This window comes from Centruroides vittatus, unplaced genomic scaffold (assembly GCF_030686945.1).
Source record: "Centruroides vittatus isolate TY-2023 unplaced genomic scaffold, ASM3068694v2 contig_717, whole genome shotgun sequence".
NCBI lineage: Eukaryota > Metazoa > Arthropoda > Arachnida > Scorpiones > Buthidae > Centruroides > Centruroides vittatus.
This window is the reverse complement of record NW_027122456.1, coordinates 33,607-52,817: the sequence shown is the minus strand read 5'-3', so window position 1 is coordinate 52,817 and position 19,211 is coordinate 33,607. Positions and strand designations below refer to the sequence as shown.

Sequence of the window (19,211 nt, the reverse complement as noted above, 5' to 3'; positions counted from 1 at the left end):
GAAAATTTGTCTACTTTCTTGTTAACCTCGTACATTCCCGTAGGAGAGGAAAAGCCTCCAATATCGATGTCAAACACTCTGGAGATAAAATATCGCTTAGCAGCCTGCTGAAGCTGTAGGTAGATGGGAAGCTTTTTAGCAATGACCTGCAGAGACTGATTGGAGGCTGTAGAGTATGCACGGGTGATCCGGATCAACGGCCTCCTCTGTACCGATAACATTCTGAGTCTGTAGAGCGAGTGGTTGCAGGCCTCACTCCAAACGGCACATGCATAAGTGATTATTGGTGTGAACACACAATTGTAAATTGGATTGAGAGCATCAAAAACCGAGACCCCACTTATTCTTGGCAGCTCTTTGTAGACTGTTGAAGATAACTTTTGTTCTATCTGTAACATGCTTAATATGCGCTTGCCAGATAAGTCGTTTGCCCAAAATTACGCACAGAAATTTGAACTCTTTAATGGTTTTAACAGACCTCCATTCTATTTTGGTACACGGAGTCCTTTGATATAAGTCTGTGTTGCGTGGCCTTGAGAAAACAATACCTCTTGTTTTTGAGGTATTAAAGACAAATTTGTTGCACTTGCTCCCAGTCACTAAGAGAATATTGGAAGCTGCGGTCTAGATGGTCTGCCTGGAGTTTGCAGGGAAGATAATGAGCGCATCATCTACATAAGCGAAGATGTGGCTATTCAAACAAAGTCTGTCCTTAAAAAGTTATCAAAAACAACGTTTCAAAAAAGGAGCCCTCAGACAGACCCGTGTGGACAGCTCTTCTAAAGTTGGCGAGTAAACGTATTGTGGGCCTATGACATGGTGGCTTTCTACCAAACAGGAAGTTCTCTGCAAGTTGAAAAAGGTTTGCAGGACAGCCATTTTGTGCCAGCCTATGGAAGATCTGTAGCCACCAAGTAGTATTGAATTCATTTTGAAAATCGAGACTAATCCCGAAGACATAATTATTGTGCTCAAGAAGTTGCCGTATATTATTAGTGAGATCAACTAAGGCGTGTGTCCTGCTCCTCTGCCGACGAAAGCCGTATTGAGCAGGATGAAAAACCCTGTTATCTTCCGGATCCAGGAAAGTCTGTCGTGTCATGCACCTTTCCCAAGGAGGAGAATAGCGAGATGTTTCTCGTGTTGCCCAAGATAGATGGTTCAGTTCGTTTTTTGGGAATCACAACCAGCTGAGCCCTCTTCCAGGACTTGGAAAGATACCAAAACTGAGGCACAGGTTTTATGTATTCAGCAGCATGTAAAGATGAATCTTCCAAATCTCTTTGACAATTTTTGATGATATGCGATCTGGACCAGGAGCGTACTCTCATTAAGCTTATTATTAACGTCATTAACCTCAAAAAAGGTGAATGGATGGTCATTGTCAGTAAGCATTCTCATTGGAACAAATGCCCTGATGTTGCTTTGCTGCGAGGAATCCTCCTCTGGATTGTCTGGAGAACAGAAGTGATTTAACAGATGATCCATAATGATCTCTAGACAAATTCTCCCTCCTCCAAAGTCGTTGGCACTACTCAAAACACAGCATATTTTAACATTATTGGAGCACAATTTGTGAATAAAACCCCATCGATCCCTACCAGCATTGGAAGAAAACTCTTTCCACGATTCATACTTTGATTTCCTTATAGCATCCTTATAAAGACGCTGATACCTAAAATACTCCTCCCTAAAAGTGCCTCGTTGATGATCACGACAACGTTGAAAACGTTTACGGAGTCTGTTGTTAGTTCTTCTCATCATAGAGAGTTCGTTGCTTTACCATGGGATCATCTGTCGACCGGGTCACTTTCTAAGAATAGACAGGTTGCAAGCCTTATCGATACTAGCGATCACATTGTCAATGAAGTATATTGCTTGCTCCATAGTATGTATGCAATTAACATCGCTGTCCACACCCTGCAGTGTATAAGCAAAAAGACTCCAGTCCGCAGATTTTGTATTGAAAGGCCTGCCGTAATCGGGATGCAAATGCTGACGAGCAGCATTTAGCACAAAAGTGATATACCCGTGATCAAAGAGACTATCTTTATCACGAACCTCCCATGATCCAATGAAAGGGCATAGACCACTCGGTCAGATCTACCCAGGACATATCGTTCGTAGAAAAAATGGTAGGACTAGAGAAGCAATCATTCAGAATAATGAAGTCATGTAAACTTACGAAATTCTCAACAACCTCACCTCCATCATCTAAATGCTTCCAACTCAGGTGAATAAGTGTGAGTTGAAGTCACCGGCAATAAGAAACAAGGCATTATGAAAATGCCTTATTGCCGAACTAAGCCCACTAAGCATCTCGTTGATATTATGCCTAAGGAATTATAGATGAAAATTATCACACGAAAGTGAGGGAGGTTATGCTTTGGACAGACGCATGTTGGAGAACTGACCTGTGGGTGAAAGACCATAAAAATATTGGGATTGATGATGATGTCTGGTGCCCAAGAGAGATTCAAATTGTGCCGCAGGATAATATCACTTGTCCTAAAGCAAGAAACCCTTTTATTACGACAATACGGCTCTTGAATAAGAGCCACATCATAATGGTGTAATTTCTGACAAAGCTGCGAAATTGCAGTAATAACATACTTCAAATTGACCTGAATGAATCTAATTTTAACATCCCAAGGACTACTACCAGGGTTCTGACTAAGAGCCATAAGCGATCCTGGCCGTGAGTTATGCTTTGACACGAAGATAAACAGGGCATGCTCTGTTAAGAGTATTATGGGAGTTGCCTAAAATCTTTTCTCTAGCACAGTTACAGCACACAGGACTTCCTAACTTCTTGTTACAATGCTTAAAAGGATGGTTACCTCCACTTCGACTACACAAACGCGTTTCGGCACCACAATTAATAGCATAATGACCGAACCGAAGACATTTAAAACATCGACTAACTGGTATATAGTCAACGACACCGCATCTTGTCCATTTCAGATTAACCTTCTGACCTTTCATTAATTTTACCCTCAAAATGGGATAAACCTCAAGCACCCAAGTAACAAACAACGGATTCTTCTGACTAATAGGAAAGCGTACACGCGCGGAATAAAGAGATCCAAAAATCTTACTAACTAGATTAAATATGTTACGAAAGGAAAAAGGAATATCCAACCAAAACCAAGAAAACACAGAAAACCATTAATAGTAGAACAAACTAAATAAATAACTTAAATACTACCAATAGTTATAATAGCAAGATAAAAATAATAGCGAAGTTAAAATAACCGAGCAGAAACTAGAGTAAAATATTAATTTAACTAAAATACAAAAATAATCTTAGTAAACCATTAGAAATAAAGAACGACCGTTACAGCAAACGTTAAAATCCGTTAAGACCGTTATAACGGCTAAAATTTAAAAAAAATCTGCATAATAGCTGATGATAGAAAATTAAAACTCCGATAACTTGATTAATAATTATAGTAAGACTGCCCAATTTACAGTACTAATAGATATCCTTAGAACATGTCGTACATCTCACCCCAAAATATCAACCACATTTCTTTTTTATATGTATTGTCTGTAAGAGAAATATACATTTTCTTTATTGTAAAAGTATACGAATTTGATATTTAATATTTTTATACTTTTATAAGTAAAAAATGGAGAAAATGTTTACTTATTGTTCTCACTTACATACATAAATGAATATAATAAATATTTTTATTGTATTTTTATATATATTATGCGTTTTTATGTATATAAAATTAATTTAAATACATACAAGGAATACAACAAATAAAACTTTTCGGAAGCTTTTTCACAAAACAAAACGCATTTTATAAGAATAGGGACCAATAGTCATTATACTATTATAGGGAGTTAATAAAATATATTTTAATTAACCCGTAAAGTGTATAATCAAGCAATTGGTTCAATGTCAATAGTTCCATTAAATTCATACAGATCATACAGAAATCTGTTATTATGTGTTTTAAGAATGCAGTTACGAACTAAATGCATTTGTATATAACAAAATTGTAATCTTTTTATTAATATTTACAATCGTCTTTCATTTATTTGAAAGTGTACTTCATTGAACAGCTTGTGTTTTATTGAATAGTTTACGTTTTGAAATAATTTCGAAATTTACACATTATATTGTTAACAGTTTAATAGTTTTTACGAGCCATAAATTTAAATACGATTCATACTTGTCTTAAGTAAGAATAGTTCTAATACTTATAACTTTTATAAATTATCATTACACATTAATGCTTTGTTTATGGCAGGGTTTCCCAAGAGAATAAGTATTAACTTCAGAGGGGTAGATAAAAGTTTAAGGGGCGTCGATGACACTTTGCAAATGTAAAAAACTTATTTAAAAATACTAACAATCTTACACGATAATCGTGTGTATAAAACCATTTAGGAATGATTTACTTTGGTTATACTTCAACAATAAAAAGTCAACTGTTCCTGACGTTCTTAAGAACTGAGAAAAAATTATTAGTACAACAGGATATTTCAATTAATCACTCACACTTTTTTTTTCTTTCCTATTGCAAACTGTTGTATACTATAGACCAGGAATGGGCAAGCAAGAGTTCAGTGGAAGCCGAAATGTAGGTTTTGCAAAATGCATGGGAGCCGCAGTTCTGTACTGTTGTAGCGGATAGTATGGTAAGGCGCGCGATTTTATTATATAATATAAATATAATATAAAACAAATATTGAATTTTTTTAACAAACATATTTTCACAAAATTATAAACAAAAAATTGTAAAAACAATAATAAAAAACAGAAATTAACACTTTCAGCAAGAGCCGCACGTAACTCAAAAAGAGCCGAATGCGGCTCTCGGAGCAGCATTTACCCATGACGGCAATAGATAATAAGAAATTGTTTCGTTTTCTGATAGGTAGTGACAAAATAGAATAGTTATGTTATTATTTTTTACTTCACAACTGGGTGCATAGGTAGACACTAGACATCTTTAACATCACTCTTTATTCAAAAATATCTTACACACTTATGCACCCAGTGTAAAGTCAAGAATAATTAAAAAAAGACACGATTTCGGAATAAGTAAATTATATTATTGGTTATTTTTATGTAGGATTATATTTTACGTTCATATTATACGACACTAATAATAAACACCATGGATACAATAGAAGAGAGAAACGGATCGCCTGAAATGGAAGTAAGAATTATATTTATTAATATTGGGATAATTTTTTTTTTCATTGTTGCAAACGACATATGTAATATTGGGTAGAATTTGGATTTGATTATAGAGTTACGACTCTATAAAGACAATTTAAACGAAATGATGTAAATTTCTATATGAATTAAATGAATGAATGAATTAAATTGGAAATCAGATATTGGAAGCGTATAGACAGGAGGCCCGGTTTACTATATAACAAACCGTATGTCACGTTATAGAAATTCAAAAAAACTTCCCCGAAAAGAAGTTAGATAAATGACAGGCACGACTCTGTTGATAACAGGAAAAGTATCATGCACAGATGCAAGATAATATGATACTAATTTGAGGTAGAATGCCAGAGCCTTCAGTTATAGGTGGCGTTGATGTGATGAATATTCTTATAATCAAAAAGTTTAAGATCCCACTCCAGCAATCCGGAAGTTCTGGCATTATTTGCCTGTCTCTTCGAAGATTTAATCCAGTATTTGAAATATTTATGACACATTTTGATTTTTAAAGTTTGTCTCAATCTACATGTAATTTTATGGTTGTTATATAAACCGAAGTACCAAACATTAGAGACAGCAGCATATGCAATGTTATTTCCTACTACGCATACAGGAAATGCTTCAGATAGAATATTTGCATTTTACACCATTGTGTGAGGGGCTAGCCGGGAACACGGAGTTTTGAAAGCACTCGTTGCCACTTAATCGGTTGTCCGGTCGGTAGGATCGGCCCTCTGTTTGTCAAAAAGGATGACTTTATATAAGTGAAAAATAAAAATGCGGAGAGCGATGATCTCGTAATCACCCTTCTTCTAACGTCAGGTTTTCGACACCAGCTACGGTAAATAAAATACGCGCCCTAACTCGCAATTACTTCTATTTGTAGTAGTGATGTAACGAATATTCGGTTACTACCCGGTATTCCGCCTATTTGGCCTAGTTTTCACTATTCGGCCGAATACCGAATATTTAAATCACTATTCGGCCGAATACCGAATACCTAAAAACAGGAGTAAGAAATAACAAAAACACAGTAAATTAATCATTTTGGTAACTTTTATTAATGCTGAAAATTAAACTATAATTATTAAAGTTAATAAGAAATAGCATCTAACTCCAGTATTAAATTATTTCGTAATTAAATAATATTATAGCCTTTATCTAGCCCGATATCTTATGGCATTGATGGCGTGTAGGTTAGAATGTATCGGGCATTAATATTATTGTTTAGTTAATTATGTTATATTCGTATTCGCGTATATTTTTATATTTTTTATGATATTTTAAAATGATTTACGAAACGTTTTATTGAAACTTATCGTATTTAATGAAATAATTATTTATTTCTAGAAGATGAGTAACTACTATATAATTTATTTTATATATAACGCAAAGAATGAGCATTTCTCATTATATGCAAAAGATAACATTTGAAATCATGTTAATTTTAAAAATATTGACAAAAACAATAGCAACAAAACATCACAAAACTTCACAAATAGAAAACCCCCAATAATATATTTGAACTGTTCCACAACTGGGCAGAAACTAGACCATATGTCCCCACTAAAGTATATCCTTAGGGCACTATTCAGTCTACAAATACGTAGTAAAAACAAAATTTTAGCGTTAAAAAGATCGATTGCAAATAAAATAACTTATAAGTTATAACTTACATCTAAATACCAACAACTACCGAATCATATCGGGCTATTTACGGCTATTACATAAATTATAAACCAATTCGGCACTAGAGGTAGACGTTAGGCTCCATCTCACATTAACTTTAATAATTATAATTTAATTAATTAATTTAAATAATTTAGACCTACTGGAAGAAAAAATCGTAGTGACAGCGGTCCAATAGAGAGCAGAGTGCGCGATCCTTGCCATAATGAGGTTTGCGCGCCAATTTTCGTACGTGCGTTAATCAAGCCGAATAGTTTGGCCGAATATTCGGCCATTCAGCCACACTCCTGGCCGAATATTCGGTATTAGGCCACGCTCCTAGCCGAATATTCGGTATTTGGCTGAGGCCAAATATACTATTCGTTACATCACTAATTTGTAGAGATCTGTGACGTCCGAGTGACGACGTCCGTCTTATATCATAAGAGGGACGTCTATTTATGAGTGGAGCGTAGACTAATTGATAAGACCATTTTCTTATAAACAAGTAACAATAAAATTTAAATTTTAAAATTACGTCGGATGATAATTTATAAAGTTAATGTAAAACAGACGTAGTCTGTCCAAAATGTTTTTTTTTTTTTTTTTTTTAAACCACCATTTATTCTAATCTCGTGTTCTGGAACACCTTGACAATATACAATGTAAATTCCTTACAAGAATTCGTCACCAGAGGGATATCACCAAGATCTACATTTTAACAGCGCACTCCTTCAGTGGATATAATGGTTGAAATTCCTTACCTGAACAGGATGAACTCAAGACGTCTGTAAGACCCACCATTTCCGATTTTTTACTTTATTGTTTTAATTGGATATTTTTATGTGTTTTTTAAAGGAATGTTTTAACCTGATGGCCCAGTAGCCTCAAAAGAATGGTCCGGTCGTCAAGATGTTCTAGAACACGTGATTAGAATAGATGGTGGTTTTCAAAAAAATATTTTGGACAGACAACGTCTTTTCTACATTAACTTCATAAAATTTAATTAAATCAAATGAAATAAAATTTATAATAAAAATACAAATAATATAAGAATACAAATTAATGGAATTACAAACGATATGTGAGAATACCAGGGCTTCATTTATTTAAATTTTGGTTAAAAATAGTATATTTTATTCAAATTAAAAATTTACTTTATTTAAATATATTATTGGAATATTTTCTACATGACAAAACGCGCTAAAATCTAACAGGAAGTGTTGACAGAAATTGATGTAATAACTGATAAAACATTTGATCATCGTTTCACCCCCCTTTTAGCGGTAAGCTGTTACATTTAATATAAAGATGTGATAAATTCAAACATTTATATATTGGAGTGATAAACTAACTTGAACGTACGTTAAAACCATTTAGAAAAAGGCTGAAATACTTTAATATACATAGATTTAAGAAAGGGATTGCTCACCCCTCCTTTTAGTTAGAATAAAAGTTGATTTCCTTTCTGTAGACACTTTATCACAGTCTGAATCATCTAGATTCATGACGTACAAACAGTTTTACCCCTTTGTTTATTCCCCAAATGATGTAAGATTGATAGGTCTTGATTGGGTAAACGTTAAGAATATTATCGAAATGCGCGCCCAAATCGAAAAGTCCAGCCGCAATCTCCGAAGTAGAAACAAGGGTTGCATCTCCAATAGAAATAGATCGTCCATGAATGTGGTTTCAAAAGAAAGCTACGAAGAACTCTCCACATAGATTAGATATGATACAAGTCTGCTATTTATAAAATGCCTGATTGCTAAGTAGAAGAATAAAGACCTGAAATAATATGCTTATAGAAGAAGTAAGAACTTTGATGTATTTATCTTTATTTTGAGTTATTTTATTAAATCTTGTTGTTCTTGTTATTTTGATTCGTCTCTGAATCAAATCCCTCCTTCCAAACTTACTCGCATCCCTCCCACTCGAAATTACGCGAGATAGATAAATACGCGTGTTACTCCGCGTGTAATAAGATTGAATAACTGGTGTCAGGAAAAAACGTCATTCAGGGGTTTTCGCGAACTCCTGATAAATAAATATAATCTTAAGGAAGTCATCCAAACATTTAGAGAGGCCGATCTAGGTCGGAGCCCAGTAAGTGGTGTACGATTTTAATCATATAAACACGGTTACCACCCTGGCGAATCTCACAGATATATGCGAGGTCTATCTTCGTGGAGATACTAAACTATCTCTCTTATATATTAAAACCTATCTCGCGGAGGGAGAGTTTACAAATCATAATTATATACTACCTTCATAACACTTTTCTATTCATAGCACCATAAGGTGAGTGTCATAGGGCTTCTATTGCTAAATCTCGTTGAACTGGGCGAGTATGGCCAATTCGAGCCTTCATTATGACGAACTGCATATGGTAGTTTCGTTGGAGAGCTACGACGACTACCGAGGCGCCTAACTTGTATGGTAATTTCGGGTCCTATCGAACTCTGACCAACTGCCTGGAATTTGGCGCGCATTCTCTATTTATACCTTTTAATTTCTCCAGATCTCTTCCAATGGAGATCGAGCTTCAGGATCATCTGACTAGGTGTGGTTGACGTGTCTTTCAGATATAGTCACCCTTTTAGGCATGGGAGATAAAGATCTCTCTCATGAACTGACTACTAACAAAGAAAACGTTTGTTCCTTGTTCTCTTTAATTTCAAACTTTAATATAATAATACTAAAATTTTTCCAAAAATTACATTTATATTTAAATTAAACGATAATTTAATGTGTTTTCCTTAAAATAATTGACCTCTAAGTCAGGATTTCAAAATAGCTACGATTCTTATCGGTTATGTGTGAGTTTAATTAGGCTGTACAAAAGATTTATTGCCATCGTGGAATGATTGCTGGAGCAGGAAGAATGGGTCGCACTATCAGCGAAGAAGCCAATACTCTTGGATTTAATATAATTTTAATTATAAGCTTTCCCTAAGATCTCTATATATAGTCTCGTCTTTCATCGACCTAACTTCGTTGTCGAGATTAGGGAAAGACAGACAATACAGGTCTATAATTTTTTTCAAATTACAGCCCAAAAATTATCATATAAGATTGAATACTTCCATTATTTTGCTCTACACTACATAATGACTCATCTTTTAAATACCAAAATTATATGTTTTGGTAGGAAACATCGAAAAAATTTCAAGATTTTACAGATCTTATCGGTGCATTTGACAGATGGCAAAAAGTTTTATTCGGGATATATGTATGCAATGTTGCTCTGTTCGCAATGAGCAGTTTAAATTGGCCATTCTTGGCTTACAAAGTAGATTATTGGTGTGCGAAAACACCAAAATACATCAACATGTCTGTGGAAGAATGGAGAAATATCAGCGCACCTCTGGACATCGGAAACGGCAGAACGACACATAGTCGATGTGAAGTATACGATATTAACGATGAGGTATATGAAAAGAACTTTACCACTATTTATTGTCGTTCGTGGGAATACGATCATTCACAATACAGAAGTAGTCTTATTGAAAAGGTAAGAGTAAAACGATTTTACTTAAATGTATATCTGAAGTTTAATTTTGTTTAAAATTTTCAGTGGAATTTAGTTTGTGAAAGTTCTTGGTTGAGTTCAGTCGCTGGATCTTCTTACTTCGTGGGATTATTCGTTGCCGGTATCGTATCTGGCCAGATATCCGATAGGTGTGAAAACTTCTCATTTTGTTAATTCATATGCTTCTATGTCTTCATTTTCTACAATTCGTTATATAATTGTCTACTAGGATTGAGCTTATTAATAGGACGTATTGCACTGGTGTTTTGGTTCTTAACTCTGTTGCAAAAACGAAAACACCAGTGCAATACGTCCTATTAATAAACTCAGTCCAAGTAGACAATTATATAACTTTTTATTTTAATTTTCATGAAAATGTTTTTATTTTATAGAATGTATTAATTATATCAATATTTACGTAGATATGGAAGAAGACCAGTGATAATATCTGGTCTCGTGCTTCACATTACTTTCGGGATACTTTGCTCGTTTTCTCCATATTACTGGATGTTTACTGTATCTCGTTTCTTCTTTTCTGCAGGAATTTCTGCTTCCCATCTAACTTACATGGTATACGGTAAGTCATGAATTACATTCATGCACTTAATAAAATGGTAACAATAGCTTAATACAGTAGAGAGTCCTTAATCCGAACCCCCGGTTATCCGAATCGTCGGTTATCCGAACGCTTCCAGACGGACTGTGTCGTGCGGAATCGAACGTTTTTGATACTAGATTTACTTCTAAAGTATGTTTTATGTTTTTATGTTCTTCAGTATATTTATTTTGTTCGTACAAAATAAAGAAATAATTTTTAATAATACAATAGCCTCGATTATTATTATAAAAATTTTCGTTAGGCTTAAAATCGACGAAAATTCAACACGAAACGACACGCAACGGAGAAAAATTTGAACATCAGACAGGTTAATATATTTTCTCGTACATAATCGGTTATCCGAAGAAATCACTTATCCGAACAACCGCAGTCCCCAATTGATACGGATTAACGACTCTCTACTGTATACTGTATTATCATCACTTTATTCAAATAAATTACGTGTATTTAATAAAAATTGCCGTAAAGTAAATACGCTATACTATGGATGAACCATTTGCAAATTTCCCAGTAGACATTATATATTTAAATTCAAAGTGTACATCATATATTTATTGTATATACCGTCGTTTTTGTTTTTTTAAACAATAATAAACGACTTTTATGCATAGTTGCGGAAGTGATTGGACCAACACACAGAGATAAAGTCATGGAAATTAACTGTTTCGCCTATGGCATTGGGATGCTTATGATTACCGGAGTATCTTGGTTTCTCAAACATTCGACTTATATTCAGTTATGCTGCTCTTTGCCGTCCATTCTCACACTCATATTTATCAGGTAATGGTTATTTAATGTGTTAATTGTTTTTATATTTTATTAAGAATATGTTTTGGATCAGTTTTATACCGGAGTCTCCAAGATGGCTGCTAACTCACGGTAGACTACGTAAAGCCGAAGAGGTTATACGTAACATAATGCAGAAGAATAAAAGACATCACGACGATTTAACCGAAATTATTGGAGAACTTTATTGGAAAATTGTAACGGTAAAATAATTTTAATTACAAACAAGTTGAGCTTTACACAGAATGACGATGCTTTGAAATAATAGAATAACGATTTAAAAATATTTGTGAAAAATATCGAAATTAAAGTAAAGTTTAAGGTCTGATAAATAAGTCTTCAACGGTGTGTTTGAATTGTTAAAACTGCATATATGATTTGTTATTAATTAATTAATTAATTATTATTTTTTGATAAAAAAAAATTATTATTTTAATAGGTCTTTCATGGAAACTAAGGGATGCATTGGTTTCGTTTTAATATCGTTGTGTCTGAGCTAAGGGGCTTAATCGATTCTCATGAACACAGAATAAATAAATAAAATTAAAATTGATACGTTTCATTTTCGAAGCGTTCTTTTTAGCAATTATGATGGAAAAATGGTTTATTAGCATAAAACAAAACCTTTAACTACCAGTAAGTAATATTACCGCTATTCATCCCAGTAAACTGTTCTGACCCTTTCTTCGATTAAGATCGCAGCATTCCCTACTCTAATCAAACAGGCCCACATTTATCACACTGATAGGGACGACGCTTTGCTAGAACTGCAACCTATCGAAGATATAGCTGTAGAACATGGCTATAAAAAAGACCTTGTACGTGGGTTATTAGGCGCCTACTACCTAGTTGTATACAAATACTTAATACCTAGGATACTTTTCCCAATACCTAGACTATTTTTAACAGAAACCAGCAGAGCATCTCCGGCTCCATGCGCACCACTGTACAGTTCAATCGGCATTTGAAATCATTATACAAAGATATTGTTGGACATAGTAGTACAGAAACCGAGTACAGGAGACAGATACAATATATAAGTTGCTACGCAACGCGAAAGATAAGATAGATCGAAGCAGGATCCCAGGAGTTTACAGTATACCGGTAAGTAATGATCGATTCCAACGGATGTTAGTGTATATTGGTTCAACTAAACGGTAATTACGAAAAAGGGTACGTGCGCATGAATACGATATTAAAAACAACAGGCCTACCACCGCCTTGTCCACGTACGCCACTGACTCGGAAGTAAATGCTGACATGGGGAATACCAAGTCAATTAGTCAGGCCTATCGAAGGGATCATATTTGTAGCCTGGAGGCTTTAGAAATATATGAAGCCAGCCTGACCGTGAAGTATGTTAATTTTAAATACTGCTATACAATATTGCATGAATGGAGGTATCTTTATGAAAAATTTGGGCAAAGTTAATTTATATTAATTCATTCTGTACGTCATAAGAAGATATGTGTGAACAGGGTCATACATTTACGAGTTTTACTCGTTCACTTACGTTACATGTTATTCGTAATTTAACATTATTTTTTCGAATATTATCGTTTTCACGATTTAATTTGGAATTCGTTTAAAAAATCGGACTTGGAGAAGGTCGAAAACGTTCGTTTTCGTTAATATTTGTTATTGGTAGTTAAAGGTTTTGTTTTGTTTAATTTGAAAAGGAGATAGTTTCAATATGGGTTATTGAATCATTCATAATACAATCGTCTTCTTACATAATTTTAAATGATTCATTTATATATATACATATAGGTTTAAGGTTAGCCGATGGGAGAGAAAGAATGTTACGGCGGTCGAGCGGTCAGACTGTCTTGTGGGAATGGACTGACATCACTGAGACGGGTTACCATCTAAATCCATTTAACAAACATAAAAATGGAGCTTACAACAATTCTATTAATTCGGCGTAAAGCCAATCCAACGGGTGGATCAGTCCGTGCAACAGTTCAATAGTCCAGTCGATTGTTTAAACTTCCGATGAAGGTGAGGTGGAGAGCGTCGGCCCCGGGGCGCACAGCACAACTTGAAGTGATGCTTTTCAACGGCGGGGTGTACCTGGGCGCAACTCGTCGGGAGCAGAGGTCGAAGACAAATTCGAAGCGTCGATCCAGATTTCGTTGTTAAACCTTAGCACGAATCCAGTAGCGGAGCACTCTGAACCAAAGACCAAGAACTCCGAATCTCTTTGAAACGACGATTTTATAAGATTTTCATCCAAAGTCGCCTCTCCATTGGTCTCTCATTGTCAGCTGGTGTCAATTCGAAACCCGATGGAGGGCGTGAGAAAGGTCATCGTCGCGAAAAACTTGATTCCTCTCTCGTCGCGCGTTTCTCGAATTCGTTCTTTTCCATTGTTTAAATATAAAAAAAACTTCTATTGAACAATGTAAACCTCCAATTTCGTCCCTTTGTGTTGTAAAGGGAGATTTTTAAGCTCTTGTTAACATCTTCCATTCGGACCTCCGAGTCGACCCCCGTTCGGGTCCTCACATAGAAATATATTTTTTTTAACACGTGAAAGACTTTTTTGACTCTTCTGGATCCACCATTGGTCGGACTTCTCCTAGTTTAAAATAAACGTGTACAATAGTTAATGTATACGATATTTTATACTAAATATGATGCTGTATGTGATTTTTCTGTTACAGAATGACAAGAGGAAAAAATTTAACTTTTTACATTTGTTCAGAAATAAAACGTTACGCAAAATTACTTTCATCATGTACATCTTATGGTAACCATTTTTGATTTATTGACGTATTAAGTAATTTTTCATTGATAAGAGATAATTCTGATAATTTTTTAGTTTAAAAACGTAATGAATTGTTATACATTGAATTTTGACAGATGCATAACAATTACAATGTAATACTATAATATTAAATAATTCGTTGTATTAATTAATAAAGCGTTTTTCTTTAAAAAATAGAGCGAACACATGCCAATACATGGGTATTCTTTTGTTGAAACTTATCTTAATCTATTATGTATTATACACATGAAAGTCTTTCATTTCTTTCAGGTTTGTGATAATATTCGACGTCTACGCATTATTTTTGAATGCGGATATCACAGGAGGAAACACCTTTCTTCTTTTTTTTTTATTTTTCTTAATACAAGCTTGTGTTTCTGCCCTATTGAAGATTATTTTACCTCGCTTTGGAAGAAGACGTATTTTGATGTTTGGATTCTTTTCAGTGGGCATTACATCGTTACTCATAATAGCCGTTCCAAACGGTAAATCTGAAATTAATAATACTAATCATTAAACTTACTTTTGATATTAACAATACGAGAGAATAGTTTTGTTTTGAAACGTTTTGGCTCTTTCATTTTATATTGATTTACAACATTATGATTTTTAAACAGATCTCCTATGGCTTAGGATTGTCTTCGTAGTGCTATGCAGATTCTTTATAGCGATTACAATAAACATAATGTATGGATTTACTTTAGAATTATATCCGACTGTAATTCGTAACGTGGGTATTGGATCGTGTTCTACTGTTTCGAGACTCGGATCAATCGCTGCACCTTTTATGAAAGATCTTGTACGACTTATCAAATATTAAAAATGAAAGTGAAGTTATTTATACTAGTTTACATTATAATGTTATCGAATTTGTTACAGAGTGAAAAGGTAAATTGGAGAATTCCCTTCGTGTTAGTAGGAGTATTGACTGTTACCTCTGGTTTGTGCATTTTGCCTTTACCCGAAACCAAAAATATTCGTTTGAACGATACCATCGTGAAGTAAGAAATTATTAATGGTTGTTTTAGAAAATATAATCGATTTAAGTTACAGTTATTGAAATATGTTTGATATAATTTATGAAAATATAAAAAAATATATAATTATACTTTTGCAGTAATACATCAGAAAATGAAGAGGAATTGAAAAAATTAGACAAGAAAAATAAAGGAAAACTACTACATTGAACTGAGGAAATTACTTAATATAAAGAATGCACTCTAAACATTGCACGAGGAAAAACTTTAAAATCAAAACTTTATTTATGGCGAGAAGAAGAAAAAAATTAAAATTATTAAATTAATATTAATAATAATATTAGACATTTCATTAGTTAGAATTAGGATTAGTATGTAAAGAGATATATAATATAAAAATGTATATGTGTAAAAAGTAAAATTGAGATGTATGTAATTTCAATCGATATACTTGGGTGGGTTGCACGATACTATTTAAGTTAGGAGTATGTTAACGTAACTGCAGAGTTTTGTAGCAATTGGTCGAACGGCTTAGGTTTGCATAGTGAACAAACATACAGATATTTTTATTTATATATACAGATAGACAGATTAATTAGTATTATAAACAATAAAGAATAAATATTTGATTGGTTATTAAGATTGTAAGAAAGGCCTTGTTAAGTAAATAAGAAACAATTATTGTGAAGTGATTTTGATTTATAACGATTTTAAAATGATATAATAATCAAACAATATCGATTGTAACGAAAAGAACAGAAGCTCGAAAAACAAAATGTTCGAAAAGAAATTTGTCTGTTATTAACGAAAAGGATATAAAATAAATCTAGCATTATAGTTGCCTAAATTTTCCGGCTATGAGATTTTGTTTAATTAACGAAATTATTATTTTTGCATTAAATTTAAAATTTAAATATTACAGGTCTGTGATAACTTTCATGAAATCCAAAGATCAATATATTTTCTGTACGGATAACAACTAAAATTAAGGCTTGTTGCTTCTTATGCTTTTTATTGTGTATTAATTTTCAGTAGCATATTCAAAGGTAATTTTCCAATTCAGTTGTTATGTTTCATGAAACTCGTGAAAATGCCATGGGTTTATATTACGGATTACGTTAATTATAACTAAACAAATTCCCATTCAAGTAGTATTAAACATTTATGTAATACATCTAATAATATAAGCCATTAGTTGCGTGTCAGTACATCTGTAACGATATGCCTAGAAGGGCCACTACGGGCGCCCCGAGCTATTATTTAAATTAACAATACATTCAGTTTTTGCGTAACAATATTAAAATAACAATAAATGCGTTGTTTTTGCGTTTCTGACTGCGATTTAGTAGGATACGCGATGAGAAATTCAGTATATTGTTATTTTTATTTGTAACATGAATTTATTATTTATACCACGGAATGACACCCCTGCTGCTAGAATGCCCACTAGGAGGTGTCTCGGACTACTAGTTTCACATAATTAATATAAAAACATATATTGTTGTAAATAAAATACTCTCTCGTTAATTCGTAATAAGAGATACTTACTTAAATAGCTTTTGTTCAAACGGTCTATTTCAGAATGCTAAAATAATAACAAGAAAAAGTATGTTTAACCTGACGAGCTAGAATATACTACATAGAGTGGCTGAATGGACGCCACGTTTGAGGAAAATTCAATACATATCCGCCATTTTCCTTTTAGTCAAAGGGAATGGCATTTGTGCTGTGTAAAGGCAACGAGCTGGAATATTTCAACCTCGTGTAAAAGGTATGGTATCCATGTATGCCACTAATAGTGCTGTAACCATGGTCACAGCCACTCTATGTAGTATGTTTTCGCTTATTGGTTTAGTTATAAATTAGCACATGTTTAAATTTCAAGTTTCTTTTAAAGCCATTTTATAATTCAACATGACTAAATTAAATGTATACATAATGAAAATATTATACACAGCTAATTTTACTTTTCTGACTGTTATATAAAACGGAAATATTTGGATCCGGGACCCCATCTTTAGATATTTACAGTTTTGGACTTAGGACACCTTCGAAGTCGAAAAATACAAAAAATTCGGCGGCGGGGGTAATTTTTTTGTGTGGATTTAGTGTGTGTGTGTGTTTGTGTTGGCATCTATTTCTTTTAATATCTCAGGAAAGTGAAGATTAAGCTTGTATATACAATGCATTGATGCTATTAAATTTTGATGATAAAAGTTTGAGGTGTCAGACAGATACAGGATGGTCACGTGTCATATCTCGCGTGTAGTCAGAATTACTGAAAATTTTGCTTCTTCACATTTACATAGCTTTTTAAATAAAACTCGTTTGTACTTTCCGGTTTGCTCTTTTTTAGAATTAAAATTAATTTCATCAAAAATTTGCCAAACCTCAACATATTCGGAGATGATATAATTGATCCGTTACTCGTTACTATTAACTTAATACTTGCCAAATATAGTCGTTGGGAAAGCCTACCGAATACTTTATTCATAGAAACCATAGTAAATACTGCGAACGTTGCTGCCGTCATAAACAGAGCTAACTCGTAACTGAAACGAGTATTTAGAATAACGGCACTACAGTACTCTTGAGTGCAATTCGATAGAAGCAGATTCCATGCGATTAGCATCAAAATTTAAAAGCATCGTAGAGAGTGCCATAAGTACCCGATAATACAGGCCTGAAATAGCAGGCATATAATTTGGATGCATTTTAATTAATCTTTCTTCTTCATTACCAAGTATTTAGGCTTTTCGAACTTATTCTGTTCGAAGTTTGTACGTGGATGCTTATGAGCCTCCATTATCTCTTAGGAGAGAACAGTTGTCCTTTTTTTTACTACATTAAACAGAAATCTCAGAATAAACTTTCATCTGATTATTCATATACTCAGTTGAAAAGATTATTTGCAGCTCGGACGAGTAGTGTCTCTACATTCGACATGTGAATGGAGAATGTAAGCAGCACGATTGACCTGGACACAAGCAACATCTCACAGGTTGAGATTAATAGTATTTCCCCTTGGTCAACCCCAGCGATAAATGTTCACTTAAGCTTAAAGCAGTTTCCCAAAGATACCACGCCAGATTATGCCTATAGACACAACTTCGCAGAAATTCGACATCGTGACAAGAATTTAATCCCTATATACACTGATGGATCTAAATCGGATAACTATATTGGCTTAGCCTTTGTTTGCCAGGATGAAATCGCAACTGAACAAATAGCACCGAATTCTGCCACCTTTACTGCCGAGTTGCAGGCTATTTATTTAGCCCTAAAATATATAAAGAGGAAAGGTCATCGTTGCTGCGTGATTTACACTGTCTCAGTTAGTGCACTTCAGGCTTTGATCTCATCTGAACCTAGTTTTCACTCTATTGATTAACATTTATAATCTGATTTGCCTTTTTCTTGCGACGAATCTCTCTATAAAATTTTGTTGGGCCCCAGGCCATGTAGGGATAAGAGGAAATAAAGAAAATTCATAAAATTCAATGTTTTTTGAATTTTATAAAACATTGAATTTTATAAAAGATTGAATTTTATGAAGACTCAATTTTATAAATTGAGTCTTCATAAAATTATAAATTGAATGTTTTTTGAAAAAGGTGACTTGAACTTAGTTGTTAAAAAACGACTAGCAGAGAGATGGCAAATTG

General features: G+C 33.8%; 1 protein-coding gene across 1 annotated transcript; it reads left to right on the top strand.

Moving 5' to 3' along the window:
• The first annotated feature begins 10,118 nt into the window (after positions 1-10,118).
• On the top strand, positions 10,119-15,826 carry LOC136980623 (organic cation transporter protein-like). The gene is made up of 10 exons (XM_067276762.1): positions 10,119-10,376; positions 10,440-10,543; positions 10,817-10,971; positions 11,625-11,793; positions 11,855-12,002; positions 14,466-14,551; positions 14,840-15,054; positions 15,187-15,368; positions 15,449-15,570; positions 15,687-15,826. The coding sequence occupies exons 1-10, from the start codon at positions 10,119-10,121 to the stop codon at positions 15,754-15,756; spliced, it is 1,509 nt and encodes a 502-aa protein (XP_067132863.1). The 3' UTR covers positions 15,757-15,826.
• The last annotated feature ends 3,385 nt before the right edge of the window (positions 15,827-19,211 follow it).

Excerpts from the sequence above, each read along its gene's own strand:
- LOC136980623 (XM_067276762.1), top strand. The coding sequence starts at position 10,119 with ATGAGCAGTTTAAATTGGCCATTCTTGGCTTACAAAGTAGATTATTGG. Across the intron at positions 14,552-14,839 it reads TTCATCATGTACATCTTATG|GTTTGTGATAATATTCGACG; the intron begins GTAACCATTTTT and ends CATTTCTTTCAG. Across the intron at positions 15,055-15,186 it reads CATAATAGCCGTTCCAAACG|ATCTCCTATGGCTTAGGATT; the intron begins GTAAATCTGAAA and ends ATTTTTAAACAG.